The sequence below is a fragment of the Plecotus auritus genome, assembly GCF_963455305.1.
Source record: "Plecotus auritus genome assembly, chromosome: 3".
Lineage (NCBI taxonomy): Eukaryota > Metazoa > Chordata > Mammalia > Chiroptera > Vespertilionidae > Plecotus > Plecotus auritus.
In genome coordinates, this window is record NC_137772.1 from 97485884 (window position 1) to 97503972 (window position 18089).

Genomic DNA, 18089 nt, shown 5'->3' on the forward strand with positions numbered 1-18089 from the left:
CTACTGTTCAATAAGCTCATGCTATTAGGGGTTAGGTCTTAGTGATCTTTATATAGTAGCACCTAGCCAAGTGGCTTACAGATACTAGGAATTAGTTATCTTAAATCTTAAATCCTTTTTTTAACAAATTGGGCTAAAAATATATATCCATAAAGGAAAGGAGTTAATTCAATGAATTTTTGTTCATTTAAATGAAGTTAAAGCTAAGAGAACATCCCATCCTGTATTGTGCCAACTGCATTCTGTCCTGTGTGATGAAAAGGAAATGCACAGGCATGGGGAATGGATCACCTCTCCCTTAATGAAGTGGCAACTGTTAAGCTTGCCTCAGAAAGGGAATTTGTTGTCAGGGCAATTGCTATTGTCCATCTAATGAATAGCCAGAAGAGACACTTAGATTCTTGAAAGAGTCTACTTGCTTTTGTTAAATCAGAAATCTTATTTCTAAAAATGAAATTAGCTAGCAAGGAGATAATAAAAGTTATATCCTATATAATAAAAATGTAATATGCAAATTGACTGTCACACCCTTGCACAGATGGCCGCTCCTATGTGGTCACAAGATGGCCACCACAAGATGGCCAACAGGGGAGGGGAATTGTGGGCGACCAGGTCTGCAGGGGAGGGAGGACAGTTGGAGGGGACCAAGATGGCCAACGGGGAGGGCAGTTAGGGGTGACCGGGCTGGCAGGGGAGAGCAGTTGGGGGCAACCAGGCCTGCGGGGGAGGGCAGTTAGGGGTGACCGGACTGGCAGGGGAGGGCAGTTGGGGGCGACCAGGCCTGCAGGAGAGGGCAGTGGGGGGACCAGGCCTGCAGGGGAGGGCAGTTAGGGGCAACGAGACTGGCAGGGGAGGGCAGTTGGGGGCAACCAGGCCTGCAGGGGAGCAGTTAGGCATCGATCAGGCCGGCAGGGGAGTGGTTAGGGGTGATCAGGCTGGCAGGCAGAAGCATTTAGGGGCAATCAGGCAGGCAGGCAAATGGTTGGGAGCCAGAAGTCCTGGATTGTGAGAGGGATGTCCAAGGGCTCCCAGATTGGAGATTGTGCAGGCTGGGCTGAGGGACACCACACCCCCTCCCCCAGTGCATGAATTTCGTGCACTGGGCCTCTAGTGTATTTTATAAAATAATGAAACTCTAATAAGGAAAGAAATGCACTAATTTATGTCAGTTTACTCTAAGGAAGGTATTGTTTTAATAAGCCATATTGCATTTGAATGTCATTTTCCCTCAATTAAATACAAGAATAGCAATAATGTGCAAACCTAAATTTAGTATTTATTCACTGTTGTTTTCCTACCACCTAAAATAATGCCTGACTCATAGTTGGCATTCAGTAATTATTTACTGAACAAATGAATGCGTTCTTCTGTTCTGTGATTGCCACATTTTGCTTCCTACTAAATTCTTACCAGTGCTGCAAAGAATATAGTTCTAGACCCTGTTGCTTATCCTGGAGAGATTTGGTTTGGGTATCTAGATTATTCAACTTCAGATTCTGCCATACTAACCTCTCTGAGTTTCACATCCATCACCTATAAAATGGGGCTAATCTCAAGGATTAAATAAAATAATATAATTAAAGTGTCAGGCATAGTGCACATTCAATAAATAGTCGCAGCTATTAACATCTATCTTCTATATAATAAAAGGCTAATATGCAAAGTGTCCCCTTGGGAGTTTGACCGGGAGTTCAATTGCTCACTATGACGTGCGCTGTCCACCAGGGGTAGCATGGAACAAAGGAAGGCCCAGCTGGCTGCGGGGAAGAAAGGCCCCTGCCAGCAGCTGGAAGGCCCCCATCAGCTATGATCACTGGCCAGGCCTAAGGACCCTACCCATGCACGAATTTTGTGCACTGGCCTCTAGTTAATAATGATGAAACATCGGAAATGGCAGTGTGAGAGATCCCTTTAGCCTCTCCTTCTGAAACTACAACAAGTTAACTAGCTATAATTCAACAAAGAAGTCTCTGCTCAATACAGAGGCATGCTTGAGAAACTCCTATATTGAAACATCTAAAGATGGGTAACCAGGAATAAACAGGGAGATAAGAAGGGAGGAAAATGTAGACAGCCCACAGACATAGCCCTGCAGCTGGTAGCTTGAGGCTCAGTGTGGAGAGGGGAGGAAGCTGGTGCAGGCAGGCACTTTCTTCAGCCAGGAGGGACAGAGAACATTGGGGGGCAGTCCAGCAGCGTGAACAGTGTCTAAATCAGCAGACGCCTGATAGAGCACAGGGTTCTTCCATGCAGTTCTCCACAGTTGGGGCAAACTGTGGTGCTTCAGACAAAGAAACAGAACCACAGAGCCCTGCCGCTTATTGGACTCCCAAACTCGCCTCCAGTTGCCTTTGGAGTTGATTCGAGGAGCATATTATCTGTAAACCAAGAACAGTTATAGTAGAACTGCGGTTTCCCTCTGTGACAGATCCCCAGGTGGGGTGCTTGGGGCAGGGCCGCCATGGAGGTTAGGGGTCACCAATACAGTGAGGGCAAAACCAACCCCACCCTCAACAGCATGGCTGTACTGTCTTACGAAAGCCATGGAGGTCAAGACTAGGAGATCACAGATCTAAAAAATCTTGTGATGCAGCACCATCTACTGGAAAATAGACCTCTTCAAAGGAAGCTGTTATATAAATACCTAGGTGAAGGAAAACAGCAAATACCATGAATAGCCACAGTAATGAGGATGATCAGAAAGAAAATGGAAAATCCCCAGTAAGTCTACTGGAACACTTGAAAATATGTGATATAAATGACAGATTTCAAGATTGCAGTTCTGAAAATACTCAACAAGATAAGAGAAAATGCAGACAGGCAATTAAATGCACCCAGAGGGGGAAAATGAACAAAACAAATACTTTACCAATGAAATTGAAACTTTAAAAAAGAGCCAATCATGCCCAGCCAGCATGGGTCAGTGGTTGAGCATCAACCTATGAACCAGGAGATCAGGGTTCAATTCCTGATCAAGGCACATGCCCAGGTTGTAGGCTCAGTCCCCAGTGTGGACGTGCAGAAGGCAGCCGATCAATGACTCTCTTTCATCATTGATGTTTCTATCCCTCTCTATTCCTCTGTGAAATCAATAAAAATATATTTGTTAAAAAAATACACAATCAAATACTGGAAATGAAGTATGCAATTAAGGAGATAAAAAGTGAACTGTGCATAGAAAACAGAGCCAACAAGATGGAGAGAAGAATTAGTGATATTGAAATAGCCACCTAAAAAATGGTGCAGAGGGAAGAAGAGAGAGATCTGAGCATAAAGAGAAATGAAAGAGCTCCACAAGAACTATCTGACTCCATCAGAAAAAGCAATATTAGAATTATATGCATTGCAGAGGAAGAAGAGTGGGAATAGGGAATGGATAGTCTATTCAAACAAATAGTGGATGAGAACTTCCCAAACCTATGGAAAAAACTTGGCCCTTGAATCCAAGAAACAAAAAGAACACCTAGTTACCTTAATCCAAAGAGGCCCTCTCCAAGGCACTTGATATTGAAACTGTCAAAAATTGATGACAAGAAATTCTCAAAGCAGTCAGGGAAAAAAAAAGAAAGTGACCTACAAAGAAAAACGCATCAGAATTTCATCTAACTTCTCAGCAGAAACTCTGCAAGCCAGAAGAGTGGAACCAAATACTCAAACATGTGAAAGAGAAATTATCAGCCACAAATAATATACCCAGCAAAATTATTCTTTATACTAGAAGCCCGGTACATGAAATTCATGCATGCGTGGGGGGGGAGAGGGCGCGGTGGTGCTCAGCCCGTCCTGCACCCTCTCCAATCCAGGATCCCTCTCGCAATCCAGAACCACTGGCTCCTAACTGCTCACCTGCCTGATGCCCCTAACTGCTCCCCTGCCGGCCTGATCCCCCTAACTGCTCTCCCCACCTGGCCTGATCCCTCTAACTGCCTTTCTGCTCTCTCCTCCTGGCCTGATTGCCCTAACTGCCTATCTGCTCTCCCCTCCTGGCCTGATCACCCTAACTGCCTATCTGCTCTCCACTCCTGGCCTGATCCCCCAAACTGCCTAACTGCTCTACCCTCCTGGCCTGATCCCCCTAACTATCTAACTGCTACCTTATCCCTTCTGCCTTCTCCCGCGGCACCAGCCTTCTCACCTTCTCCCTCTGCCTTCTCGTGCACAGCCTTCTCACCTTCTCCCTTCTGCCTTCTCCCACGGCGCTGGCCTTCTCACCTCTCCCTTCTGCCTTCTCCCAAGGCACCGCCTTCTCCCTCTTTCTTCTCCTGCAGCCTGCTGATCAGTTGGTTGTTACTGTGACGGCATCCTGACTAATTTGCATATTACACTATTATAAGTATAGATATGAAGGAGAAATAAAGATGTTCCCAGACATACAGAAGCTGAGGGATTTTAACACCAGAAAACCTCCATTGCAGGAAATACTCAAGGGGGTTATTCTACCTGAAATAAAGAACATAAGGTCATGACACTAAGAATAAGATCACCAAAAACTTACAGTATAAACAGATAATTTGTGACAACATAAAAGGTATGAACTAACATAGAAAGATGAAGATGATATGCACGCAAAAGGAAAAAAAACTACACTATATATGCAACTTCATTTTTTATGATTTTCAACAAAGTAGCCAGAAACACACAATGGAGTAAAAATAGTCTCTTTAATAATTGGTGTTGGGAAAACTAGAACGCCACATGCAAACGAATGAAACTGGATTATAGTTTGTCCCCGTGTATAAAAATTAATTCAAAATTGATCAAAGACCTAAATATAAGACCTGAAACAATAAGTTACATAGAAGAAACTATAGGTACCAAACTTAAGGACCTTGGTCGTAGAGAACATTTTATGAACTTGACTCCAAAGGCAAGGGAAGTAAAGGCAAAAATAAATGAATGGGACTATATCAAACTAAAAAGCTTTTGCACAGCAAAAGAAACTGAAAACAAAATAAAGAGGCAGTTAACCAGATGGAGATGATATTTGCAAACAGTTGCTCCAACAAAAGTTTAATTTCCAAAATATATAAAGAACTCATACAACTCAAACCAAACAAACAACTCAATCAAAAAAGAGGGCTGATGTCCTAAAAGCACACCTCTCCCAAGAAGACATACAAACAGTCAATAAATATATGAAAAGATGTTCAACCTCACTGCCAATTAGGGAAATGCAAGTCAAAACTACAATGAGATACCACCTCACACCTGTTAGAATGGTTATTATCAACATGACAAGTAATAGCAAGTGTTGCAGAAGTTGTGGAAAAAAAGGGAACCCTCATTCACTACCGGTGGGAATGTAGTCTGGTACAACCACTATGGAAAGCAGTCTGGTGATTGATCAAAAAAGTAAGATTAGAGCTACCATATGACCCAGCAATCCCTCTCGGGTATGTACAAAAAAAAACACCCTGAAAAACATGTATTCACAAAAATATATGTACCCCTATATTCATTGCAGCGTTATTCATAGTGGCAAAAACATGTAAACAACCAAAGTGTCCTGTGATAGAGGACTGGATAAAGAAGATGTGGTACATATACAAAATGCAATACTACTTAGCCATAAGAAAGGAAGAAATAGCACTATTTGAAACAACATGGATAGACCTTAAGAACATGCTAAGTGAAATAAGTCAGAAAAAGCTAAGAACCATGTAATTTTACTCATATGGGGGATGTAAAACTGAAACTCATGAACACAAATAGTGTGTTGGTTGCCAGAGGGAAGGGGATGGTGGGAGAAAGCGGTCCTAATATATGGTGAAAAGAGAAGGTTTGACTTTGGGTGCTGGGCACACTGAAATACATAGATCTTATAACATAGAAACCCACACCTGAAACCTATATGTTCATGTTGACCAATGTGACCCCAAGAAATTTAATTGTAAAAAACAAATAAAATGATGATCATCATCATGAGAAGACATAGGTTGATCAGTGTCCACTGAATGAATTTTAAAAGTGTGACCATAATAAGTTATTTTATTGTTATTATTACTCTGTAAATATGGTTAATATACCTGATTACTATGATATTTTCTCTGTATCAGCTGTTCTAGGCCAACATACTTAATATCCAGCATTAGATGCTAGATATTAGGCATAGTCATACATGAACTTTACTGTTTAAGTCTTTGTATGGACATATGTTTTCTTTTGGGTAAATATTTAGGAGTAAAATGGTTGCATGCTAAGTGTATTCTCAACTTTTAAAGAAACTGCAAAACTATTTTCCAAAGTGATTGTACCATTTTACATTCTCACCAGGAATGACTCCTAGGAATATGACTCATTCTTGAAAGATACCTTAAATTTTCAAAACAAGTTATTGAAATATTACATGATGGCATTTATAAGCTAATATTATACTACCTTACCATTAAGAGTTGGTTGTGAGGATTAAATGAACTAATATACAAAAAGCATTTAGTAAAGAGTAAGTTCTCAGTGTCCATTAGTAATAGTATCACTGTCATTATTATTATAATCACCAGAGACCCGGTGCACGAAATTCATGCACGGGGGTGTGTGTCCCTTAGCCCAGCCTGCACCCTCTCCAATCTGGGACCCCTCAAGGGATATCTGACTGCACGTTTAGGCCTGATCCCGGTAGGTTCGGGCCTAAATGGGCAGTCGGACATCCCTCTCACAATCCAGTACTGCTGGCTCCCAACTGCTCACCTGCCTGCCTTCATGATTGCCCCTAACCGCTTCTGCCTGCCAGCCTGTTCACCCCCTAACTACTCCCCTGCCAGCCTGATTGATGCCTAACTGCTCCCCTGCCAGCCTGTTTTTCCCTAACTGCCCTCCCCTACAGGCCTGGTCCCCCCTAACTGCCCTTCCCTGCAGGCCTGGGTCCCCCCTAACTGCCCTCCCCTGCAGGCTTGATCGCGCAGAACTGCCCTCCCTTGCAGGCTTGGTCCCTCCCAACTGCCCTCCCCTGCTGGCCATCTTGTGGCGGCCATCTTGTGTCCACATGGGGGCAGAGATCTTGTGTGTTGGAGTGATGGTCAATTTGCATATTACTCTTTTATTAGATAGGGTAGAGGCCTGGTGCACGGGTGGTGGCCAGCTGATTTGCCCTGAAGGGTGTCCCGGATCAGGGTGGGGTTTCCCTTAGGGTGTGGGGCAGCCTGGGTGAGGGGCCTGTCGTGGTTTGCAGGCCGGCCATGGCCCCCGGCAACCCAAGCGGAGGCCCTGGTATCTGGGATTTATTTATCTTCTACAATTGAAACTTTGTAGCCTTGAGCGGAGCCAAGCCTCCTGCTTGCTCTTGGCTGCAGCCATTTTTGTTGGGATTTTTTTATCTTCTATAATTGAAACTTTGTAGGGGAGGCCAAGGCAGGCCAGGGCTGCGGGAGCTTGGCTTCCTCCATTGCCGAGAGCAACCCAAGCCTCCTTCTCTCTCCAGCTCCGTGGCTGCCACAATTTTTGTTGGGATTTATTTATCTTCTATCATTGAAACTTTGTAGCCTTGAGTGGAGGCCTGGGCCCTCCAGGGTGTGTGGAAAGTTTGGCTTCCTCCATTGCCGGGGAAACCCAAGCCTCCTGCTTGCTCCGTGGCTGCCACCATCTTGGTTGGGTTAATTTGCATACTCGCTCCTGATTGGCTGGTGGGCGTGGCTTGTGGGTGAAGCAGAGTGATGGTTAATTTGCATATTACTCTTTTATTAGATAGGTTGTTAATTTTTCTTTGGTGTTTATTAGTAGTATGTTGGTAACTTATCTGAACAGACTAAAAATAAAGATAAACAGGCTGGACTTTAAAGATCAAAGTCCCATGTTATATTAAAATATTCATCTTTATAAAAACATCTTTAAACAAAATATACATTTCTTTTTTCCTTTCCAGTAGAGGGGCCAGTGACACTTGAGTGGTTGATTACCTAACATTGTAGTAAAAGTTAAGGCTTGCAATTATTGTACTTGTAGTCTTTATGTATCATTTCTGTTTCAGTTTTAGTTCTAAGAGAGTGAACTTTCACTGTATAGTGTGTAATTATGAGCTTCAAGGTATGAAAATATATTACCAACTCAGAGTTGATTATAACATCTTTAAAAAGAAAGATATTGACATTGACTTGTGCTTATTTGAAATGTTTTTATTATACAGAAACAGCACCTTCACTTTGGGATGTGGAATTTGCTAAGCAGTTGGCTGCAGTAAATGAACAATCCTTTCAGAATGGTTTTGAAGAGATAATCCAGTGGACAAAAGAGGGGAAACTGTGGGAGTTCCCAATTAACAATGAAGCAGGTAAGTTTAACTCCAGAGTTTATAAAATTCACTGATTGAGCCTGGCCAGCATGGCTCAGTGATTGAGCGTCAATCTATGAACCAGGAGGTCATGGTTCAATTCCTGGTCAAGGTACATCCCTGGGTTGTAGGCTTGATCTCCAGTGGGAGTGTGCAGGAGGCAGCTGATCACTGATTCTCTCTCATCATTGATGTTTCTATCTCTCCCTCTCCCTTCCTCTCTGAAATCAATAAAAATATATTTTAAAAAATAAAAAAAAGATTAGCTAAAAGTTGCAAACACCTCATTAATTCTTGGGAAAATGTAGTCTATATTTTAACTTTGTAGTTTTCTGCTGTTACTGTAATATTTTGATTTTTTATAACCTTTCATTTGTTTGGATTAATAAGTAGAATGGAAGCTTAAATATCAGGAATAGTCAGTCTTATATTTTCATAAAGTATTACTTTTTATAAGAAAACTTTAGAGAGTTACAAATCCTTTAGCAAATTCTTGTATTTTAATCTTTTATTTAATCTTTAGCAAATTCTTGTATTTTAATCTTTTTTTTTTTTAATATATTTTATTGATTTTTTTTACAGAGAGGAAGGAAGAGGGATAGAGAGTTAGAAACATCGATGAGAGAGAAACATCGATCAGCTGCCTCCTGCACACCTCCCACTGGGGATGTGCCCGCAACCAAGTTACGTGCCCTTGACCGGAATCGAACCTGGGACCCTTCAGTCCGCAGGCCGACACTCCATCCACTGAGCCAAACCGCTTTTGGCGTATTTTAATCTTTTATTTAATCTTTATTGTTTAAAGTATTACATATGTCCCCTTTTTTCCCCCATCCTGTAATTTTTTCAACATCCTGTAATTTTTCAGTACAAATCTTTTACCTCCTTGGTTAAGTTTATACCTAAGTATCTTAATTTCTTTGTTGCAAGGGTAAATGGGATTGTTTGTTTTTTTTAGTTTCTTTTTCTGTGAGTGCATTATTGGTATATAAAAAAGCCATCAATTTTTGGGTGTTGATTTTGTATCCTACTATATTGCTAAATTCATTTATTAAATCTAATAGGTTTTTTTTGCTGGAGTCTCCAGTGTTTTCTATGTATAATATTATGTCATCTGCGAATAATGAGAGTGCTACTTTGTCCTTTCCAATTTAGGTGCCTTTGATTTCTTCTTCTTGTCTGATCCCTCTGGTGAGGACTTGCAGTACTATTGTGAATAAGAGTGGTGAAAGCAGACATCCCTGTCCTGTTCCTCTTCTTAGAGGAAATGGTTTTAGTTTTTGCCCATTGAGTGTGATGTTTGCTGTAGATTTGTCAAATATGGCCTTTATCATGTTGAGATATGCTCCCTCTATCTCCACTTTGCTGAGAGTTTTTATCAAAAAAGGGTGTTGGACTTTGTCAAATGCTTTTTCTGCATCAATTGATATGATCATGTCGTTTTATCTTTCAATTTGATTATGTGATTATTACATTTATTGATTTGCAGATATCGTACCAGCCTTGCATCCCCAAAATAAATCCCATTTGGTCATAGTGTATGATCTTTTTCATGTATTGCTGGATGCGATTTGCTAATATTTTGTAGAGAATTTTAGTATCTACATTTATCAGGGATATTGGCCTGCACTTCTCTTTCTTTGAAGTGTCTTTGTCTGGTTTTGGGATTACAGTAATGCTGGCTTTATAAGAAGAGCTTGGAAGTGTTCCTTCCTCTTGAATTTTTTGGAACAGTCTGAAGAGGATCAGTGTTAGTTCTTCTTTGAATGTTTGTTACAATTCCCCAGTGAAGCAATCCGAACTAGGGCTTTTGTTTGCTGGAAGTTTTTTTTATTACTGCTTCAATTTCTTCAGTTGTTATCGGCCTATTCAGGTTTTTTTATTCTTCCTGATTCACTTTTGGAAGATTGTATTTTTCTAGGAATTTGTCCATTCCATCCATGTTGTCCAGCTTGTTGGCATACAGTTGTTCATAGTATTTCCTTATAATCCTTTGTATTTCTGTGGTGTCTGTCAGTGGTTACTTCTCCCCTTTTGTTTCTCATTTGATTTATTTGGGTCCTCTCTCTTTATTTCTTGACTAGTGGCCCGGTGCATGAAATTTGTGCACGGAAGGGGGGTTTGCCTCAGCCCAGCCTGCACCCTCTCTAATCGGGGACCCCTTGGAGGATGTCCGACTGCCGACACCCCTCTCGCAATCTGGGACTGCTGGCTCCTAACTGCTCACCTGCTTGCCTGCCTGATTGCCCCTAACTGCCTCTGCCTGCCTGCCTAATTGCTCCTAACCCCTCTGCCTGCCTGCCTGATCACCCCTAACTGCCCTCCTCTGCAGACCTGATCTCACCCCCAGCTGCCCTCCCCTGCCGGCCTGATCTCGCCCACAACAGCCCTCCCCTGCCAGCCTGGTTGCCCCCAACTGCCCACCCCTGCCAGCCTGGTTGCCCCCAACTGCCCTCCCCTGCCGGCCTGATCTCGCCCCCAACTCCCCTCCCCTGCGGGCCTGGTTGCCCCCAACTGCCCTCTCCTGCCAGCCTGATCTCACCCCCAACTGCCCTCCCCTGCCGGCCTGATCTCGCTTCCAACTGCCCTCCCCTGCCGGCCTGATCTCACCCCAATGGCCCTCCCCTGCCGGCCTGATCTTGCCCCCAACTGCCTTCCCCTGCAGGCCTGACCTTGCTCCCAACTGCCCTCCTCTGACAACCAATTTGGTTCTGATTGATCAGTTTCTATGTCAGTCAGTGTCAAAAGCTCTGCCTCCTAGGCAGCCATTGGCTCCTCACAGTTGACCCAGATTTGGTTCTGATTGGTCAGTTTCTATGCCAGTCAGTGTCAGAAGCTCCGCCTCCTAGGCAGCCATTGGCTCCTCACACTTCACCCAGATTTGTTTCTGATTTGTCAGTTTCTATGCCAGTCAGCATCAAAAGCTCCACCTCCTAGGCAGCCATTGGTTCCTCACACTTCACCTAGATTTGGTTCTGATTGGTCGGTTTCTATGCCAGTCAGTGTGTCTGGGCCTATCAACGCGGCTTGATCAGAAAGGCAGGGCTGATCAGCAGCACCCGTGGAGGCCTGAAGAGAAATGGAGGTGCGACTGCTGGCCAGACTGGGAGAGAAAGAGAGAGGCAAGTGCTGATCAAAAGCTGCTACAGAGGCAACGGATCAGTCCCTGCTTCTCTCTTCAGGCCTCTCTCTGGCCCTGATTCGCAGCCCCCTCAGCAGTCAGTGCTGGGGCACCGTGCCTGCAGTGGAAGCAGTCAGCACTGGATTGCCACGGCAACCCAGCGATGACTGCAGGACTGATTGCCCCTAACTGCCTCCTGGGCAGGCAGGCAGGCAGGGGGCAGTTGGAGCGACCAGGCTGGCAGGGGGCATTTGGAGGTGACCAGCCTTGATCGTTACTGGTCATTATCACCCAGGGTTTTTATATATTAGAATGAATCTGGCTAATGTTTCCTCAATCTTGTTTATCCTTTCAAAGAACCAGCTCTTGGTTACATTGATTTTTTTTGTTGTTTTTTTTTTTTTTCAGTCTCTATAACGTTTATTTATGCTCTAATCTTTATTTCCTTCCTTCTAGTTAAACTCTGGGTTTTTCTTGTGCTTTTTCTAGTACTTTTAAGTTGTAGGGTTACATAGTTTATTATTAATTTTTCTTGTTTTTTGAGGTAGGTCTGTAGTGCTATGAACTTCCCTCTCAGAACTGCATTTGCTGTGTCCCATAGAGTTGGGGTTGTTGTGTGTTCATTTCATTTGTTTCCAGGAAGTTTTTTATTTCTTTCTTGATCTTGTTGGTGACCCATTCTTTGTTTAATAACATGCTATTTAGCCTCCATGTGTTTGAATGTTTTGGGGTGTTTTTACTGTAGTTGGTTTCTAATTTCATTCCACTGTGTTCTGAGAAAATGCTTGATATGATTTCAGTCTTCTTGAACAGGTAGACACTAGCTTTGTGTCCTAACATGTGGTCTGTCTTTGTGAATGATCCATATGCACTTGAGAAGAATGTATATTCTGCATCTTTGGGGTGAAATGTTCTAGAAATGTCAATTAAATACATCTGATCCAATGTGTCCTAGAGTCAGTGTTTCCTTGTCCATTTTTTGTCTGGAAGATCTATCCAGTGAAGTTAGCAGAATGTTAAAGTCCCCTACTATGACTGTATTGTTGTTGATCTCTCCCTTAAAGTCCTCTAGAAGTTTTTTTACTTATTTAGGTGCTCTAAAATTGGGTGCATATGTTTACCAGGGTTATATCCTCTTGTTGGATCAATCCCTTTAGTATTATGCAGTGATGTAGTATTACGTTGTTGTCTCTTGTGATGGCCTTCATTTTGAAGTCTATTTTTTTAGATATGAGTATTGCTACCACAGCTTTTTTGTTTGTTTGTTTCCATTTGCATGGCAATATATAAAACACCAGGGGCCGTCAAGACTGAAACAACCAGACGGATGACCAAACAGCAGGCTGCGTGGGGCGACAAGGCCGGCAGGGGTGTTAGTGAGGGACGACCAAACGACTGAACAGCAGGCTGCATGGGGCAACCAGGCCATCAGAGGGGTTAGTGAAGGAACACCATATGACTGAACAGCAGGCTGCATGGGGTGACCAGGCCAGCAAGGGGGGAAGGGCAGTTTGGGGTGACCAGGCCACCAGGGGGGCAGTTGGGGGTGACCAGGCTGGCAAGGGGGCAGTTATGGGCAACCAGGCCGGCAGAGGGGGGCAGTAGGGGGCAACCAGGCTAGCAGAGGGGGCAGTTGGGGGTGACCAGGCCACCAGGGGGGCAGTTGGGGGCGACCAGGCTGGCAGAGGGGCATTTGGGGGTGACCAGGCTGGCAGGGGGGCAGTTATGGGCAACCAGGCCGGCAGAGGGGGGCAGTTATGGGCAACCAGGCTAGCAGAGGGGGCAGTTGGGGGTGACCAGGCCGGCTGGGGGGGGCAGTAAGGGACGACCAGGCTGGCTGGGGGGGGGGGGGGGCAGTAAGAGGCAACCAGGCTGGCCGGGGGGCAGTTAGGGGTGACCAGGCCAGTGGGGTGGGGCAGTTGGGGCAACCACACCACAGGGGAGGGAAGCAGTTGGGGCAACCAGGCTGGCAGGGGGCAGTTGGGGTGACCAGGCTTGCAGGAGGGCAGTTGGGGGTGATCAGGCTGGAGGGGGGGCAGTTGGGGGCAAACAGGCTGGCAGGGGGGCAGTTATGGGCGACCAGGTCGGCAAAGGGGCCAGTAGGGGGCAACCAGGCCAGCTGGGGGGGCAGTAAGGAATGACCAGGCCAGCTGAGGGGGGCAGTAAGTGCAACCAGGGTGGCAGGGGGGCAGTTAGGGGTGACCAGGGTATCAGGGGCGGCAGTTAGGGGTGACCAAGCCAGCGGAGGGGGTAGTTGGCAACCAGGCTGGCAGGGGGGGCAGTTGGGAGTGACCCGGCCAGCAGGGACAGCAGTTAGGGATGATCAGGCCAGCACGCAGAGGCAGTTAGGGGTGATCAGGTTGGCAGGGGAAGCAGTTAGGGGCAATCAGACAGGCAGGCAAGTGAGCAGTTAGGAGGCAGCAGTCCCTGATTGTGAGAGGGATGTCCGACTGTCAGTTTAGGCCCGATCCCTGGGATTTGGCCTAAACTGGCAGTTGGACATCCCCTGAGAGGTCCTGGATTGAGAGGTTGCAGGCTGGGCTGAAGGGCCCCCCCCCCTCCTGTGCACGAATTTCGTGCACCAGGCCCTCTAGTGTGTGTGTGTGTGTGTGTGTGTGTGTGTGTATGCGCATGTATATACACTGAATGGCCAGATTATTATGATCTCTGAATGCATAATAATCTGGCCACTCAGTGTATATCCTATATAATAAAAGGCTAATATGCAAATTGTCCCCTCGACCAGGAGTTCGACCAGCAGGCAGTCCGGCCAACTGCCCATGTCCCCTCCCCCTGGCCAGTCTGGCCGGACCCCACCCATGCATGAATTCATGCTCCGGGCCTCTAATACACACACACACACACACACACACACACACACACACTCTCTCTTTCTCTCTCTCTCTCTCTCTCTCTCTCTCTCTCTCTCTCTGAGTGGCCAGATTATTATGCGTTCAGAGATCATAATAATCTGGCCACTCAGTGTATATTCACAGCACAATTTCCTGAGATGTTAACAACACAAGGTTTAGCTGTAAACTCTCTCATACTGGCCCATTTTCTCCTTCGTTTGTGGCCTATAAGATTCTTTGTGTCATGCTTATGTATCAACGTGAAAGGGTTCTCAGGTGGAGAACCAAAGTTAAAACAGAGACAGTTTTTTCCATGAACAACTTAGTCAAGAACAAAATTGTTTGAGAAGGGAGACATTTGAGAACTGAGGTTTGACTGTGTTTTTCTCTAATCTTTTACTTTCAACCTACCTATTGAAGTGTCTTATAGATAGTATATATCTACTTTGCCAATCTCTGTCTTTTCATTGGTGTTTCTAGATCATTATATTTAAAGTAACTATTGATTGTTAGGACTCAAGTCTTCCATTTTATTATTTGTTTTCTGTTCATTTTCCCTATTTCTCATTCCTGTCTTTTCTTGGCTTCCTGTGGCCTGCTAGAACATATTTTAGGATTCCATCATGTTTTATTTATGTATATTTTAAGTATAATTTGTATAGTTTCCTTAGTTATTTTAGATATTTAAATATTTATTAGCAGTAATTGCTACTATACTTTGGACATTTATAGTATGCTAAGCATTATAAAAGAGCTTTATAAGCTTTGTGTCTGTTTAATATTTACAAAAAAAAAAATCCATGAAGCCCTGGCCAGTTTTTCAGTGGTTAGATCATCGGCACATAGACATAAGGTTCCTGATTCAATTCCTGGTCAAGGGCATGTACTTGGGTTGCAGGCCCAAAGCCAGCCAGGTTGGGTAGCCAATTGATTTGTCTCTCACATCGATGTTTTTCTCTCTCTCCCCCCTCCCTCCCTCCACTGTCTCTAAAAATCAATGGAGAAAAAATATCCTCGGGTGATAATTAACAAAGATTCTGGGTTTTTTTTAATGCTCACCTGATGATATGTTTATTGATTTTTAGAGAAAAGGAAGGGTGGGTGGTGGGGAGAGAAAGAGAAACATCAATGTGAGAGAGAAACATTGATCATTTGCCTCCTGTATGTGCCCTGACAAATAGTCAGACGCAACCTTTTGATGTACTGGATGATGCTCCAATCAACTGGGCCACCTGGCTAGGGCAGAAGATAATGTTTTAACCCTCATTTTATGCCTGAGGAAACTGATGCTCTGAGAAGTTAATTAATTTGCCCAGTCACAGTTATTAAATTGGTGGGTAAACCTAGCTCTGACTTCAAAGTTCATGCCTTTAAATGTAATACTATATTACATTCATGTTAATCTTATGATATAGGTTTTACATTCGAAATTATAATGTAATGTATTTTATCTCTCATTTTTTAGGTTTTGATGATGATGGCTCAGAGTTTCATGAACATATATTTTTGGATAAATACCTGGAAGATTTTCCAAAGCAAGGACCAATTCGCCACTTCATGGAGTTAGTAACCTGTGGCCTTTCCAAAAATCCATATCTGAGTGTTAAACAAAAAGTGGAACACATTGAGTGGTTTAAAAATTATTTTAATGAAAAAAAGGACATTCTAAAAGAAAGTGACATACAGTTCAGTTGAAGACCATGGAAATTTGTATTTCAAACTGTTGGAGATTGATATTATAACTAAATAAAAGAATTTTACTAGAAGTTTATCTATATTGTAGTAATTATTGCATCTGATTTGAATGGAATAAATGTCAAGTTACTTAGAAATATACAATGGTAACTGAAAAATATTCTTGCATGAAAAGAAATATCAGCATTCATAGATTCAACTAGTAAATTTTTTTAAAAAGAATAGTTTAGAATTAGTAATAAGTTTAAAACAATTTTCTCTAACTTTTTCTTTTCATTCAGTGATCAGACTTCTTTGAAATACAATTATTAGCCATATATATGATGACATGAGGGCTATAACAATTGAGATGATTACGGACAGTTTTATATGCATACTAGAGGCCTGGTGCACAAAAGTATGCATATAAAACTGTCCGTAATCATCTCAATTGTTATAGCCCTCATGTCATCATTCGTGCACAGAGGGGGGTTCCCTCAGCCCAGCCTGCACCCTCTCTTAATTGGGGACCCCTTGGGGGATGTCCAACTGCCAGTTTAGGCCTGATCCCTGTAGGGCCTAAACAGGCAGTTGGGGACATCCCTCTCAAATATGGCACCGCTGGCTCCTAACTGCTCACCTGCCTGCCAGCCTGATCACCCCTAACTGCCCTTCCCTGCCGGCCTGGTTGCCCCTAACTGTCTCTGCCTGTCTGCCTGATCGCCCCTAACTGCCCTTCCCTCCCGGCCTGGTTGCCCCCAACTGCCCTTACCTGCAGGCCTGATCTCACCCCCAACTGCCCTCTTCCCCTGCAGGCCTGATCTCGCCCCCAACTGCCCTCCTCTGCTGGCCATTTTGGTTCTGATTGGTTGGTTTCTATGCCAGTGTCAAAAGCTCCACATCCTAGGCAGCCATTGGCTCCCCACAGCACCCAGATTTGGTACTAATTGGTCAGTTTCTATGCCAGTCAGCATCAGAAGTTCCGCCTCCTAGGCAGCCATTGGTTCTTCACAGCACCCACATTTGGTTCTGATTTGTTGGTTCCTATGCCAGTCGGCGTCAAAAGCTCCATTTCCTAGGCAGCCATTGGCTCCCCACAGCACCCACATTTGGTTTTGATTGGTCAGTTCCTATGCCAGTATCAAAAGCTCCACCTCCTAGACAGCCATTGGTTCTTCACTGCACCCACATTTGGTTCTGATTGGTCGGTTCCTACGCCAGTCAGCATTTCCGGGCCTATCTCTGGGCCTGATCAGAGTGGCGGGGCTGAACAGCAGCCCCCCTATGAGGCCGGGAGAGAAAGAATAGTCCAGCTGCTGGCGAAGCTCAGAAAGAAAGAGGGAGAGAAAGAGAGAGGCAAGTACTGATCAACAGCTGCCACTGAGGCTGCAGATCAGACCCTGCCTCTCTCTCTGGGTCTCAGCCCCCTGGGCAGTCTGTGCTGGGTTGCCAGGCTGCAGGGGTCGCCACAGCAACCCAGCACTGAAGGATTTCCAGGTTGGTCAGCCTTCGGTAGTGTTCGGTCGTTACAGCCGTGGCCTTTTATATATTAGGTTTTTACATAAACGTATTTTCCATATTTGCATATATGTATTCTTATATATTTCACACAAAATTAAGTATCCTTGCTAAAGTCTGCATCACTGTAGAGAAGTGACCTTGTAGAAATAAAGGACTTAATTCTAATTTCTTGTACTTTAGGTCTTAATGCCAAAGTTAGAACTATTTCGTTTCTATTATAGTACTTGGCATTGTGATTCAAATTCACAGAAAGATTGAAGATTAAAAAAACAAATATAACTCAAAATAACAGTTTAGTGACCCCAGGCTAATAATGTTTCAGGTCCTGGCACAAGCAAACAAAACCCCAGCAGAAACCTAGGCTTCAAATTACAAAACATAATGAAACAAAGCACCATGAATGCACACCGCAGAAACAACAGACAACAGAATGAAATTTGTGGAGCCTTTAAATGTTGAGCTTATCATACTCAGAGTATAAAGTATGTGTCACTTAGAATAAAATTCAGAGCAGCAGACTATCCAGGGATTTTTTTTTTTAAATTAAAATTAGTGAAGGAATGTAACAGATTAGACAGGAAGACAGATCTAAAGAAATTACCCACATGCAGAAAGAAGCAAAGAGAAAAGAAATATGAAAGGGGTAGTAATTAGTGTA

General features: G+C 43.9%; 1 protein-coding gene across 3 annotated transcripts in view; it reads left to right on the plus strand.

Moving 5' to 3' along the window:
• MRPS31 (mitochondrial ribosomal protein S31) overlaps positions 1-16065 on the plus strand; it is a 38146-nt gene extending 22081 nt beyond the window's left edge. For all 3 annotated transcript variants that reach the window (XM_080659340.1, XM_080659338.1, XM_080659339.1), the window contains exons 6-7: positions 8120-8263; positions 15702-16065. In XM_080659340.1, the coding sequence (XP_080515466.1) occupies positions 8120-8263; positions 15702-15931 (374 nt within the window). In that variant the 3' untranslated portion in view covers positions 15932-16065. The remainder of the gene's footprint in view (positions 1-8119; positions 8264-15701) is intronic.
• Positions 16066-18089: the final 2024 nt, after the last annotated feature.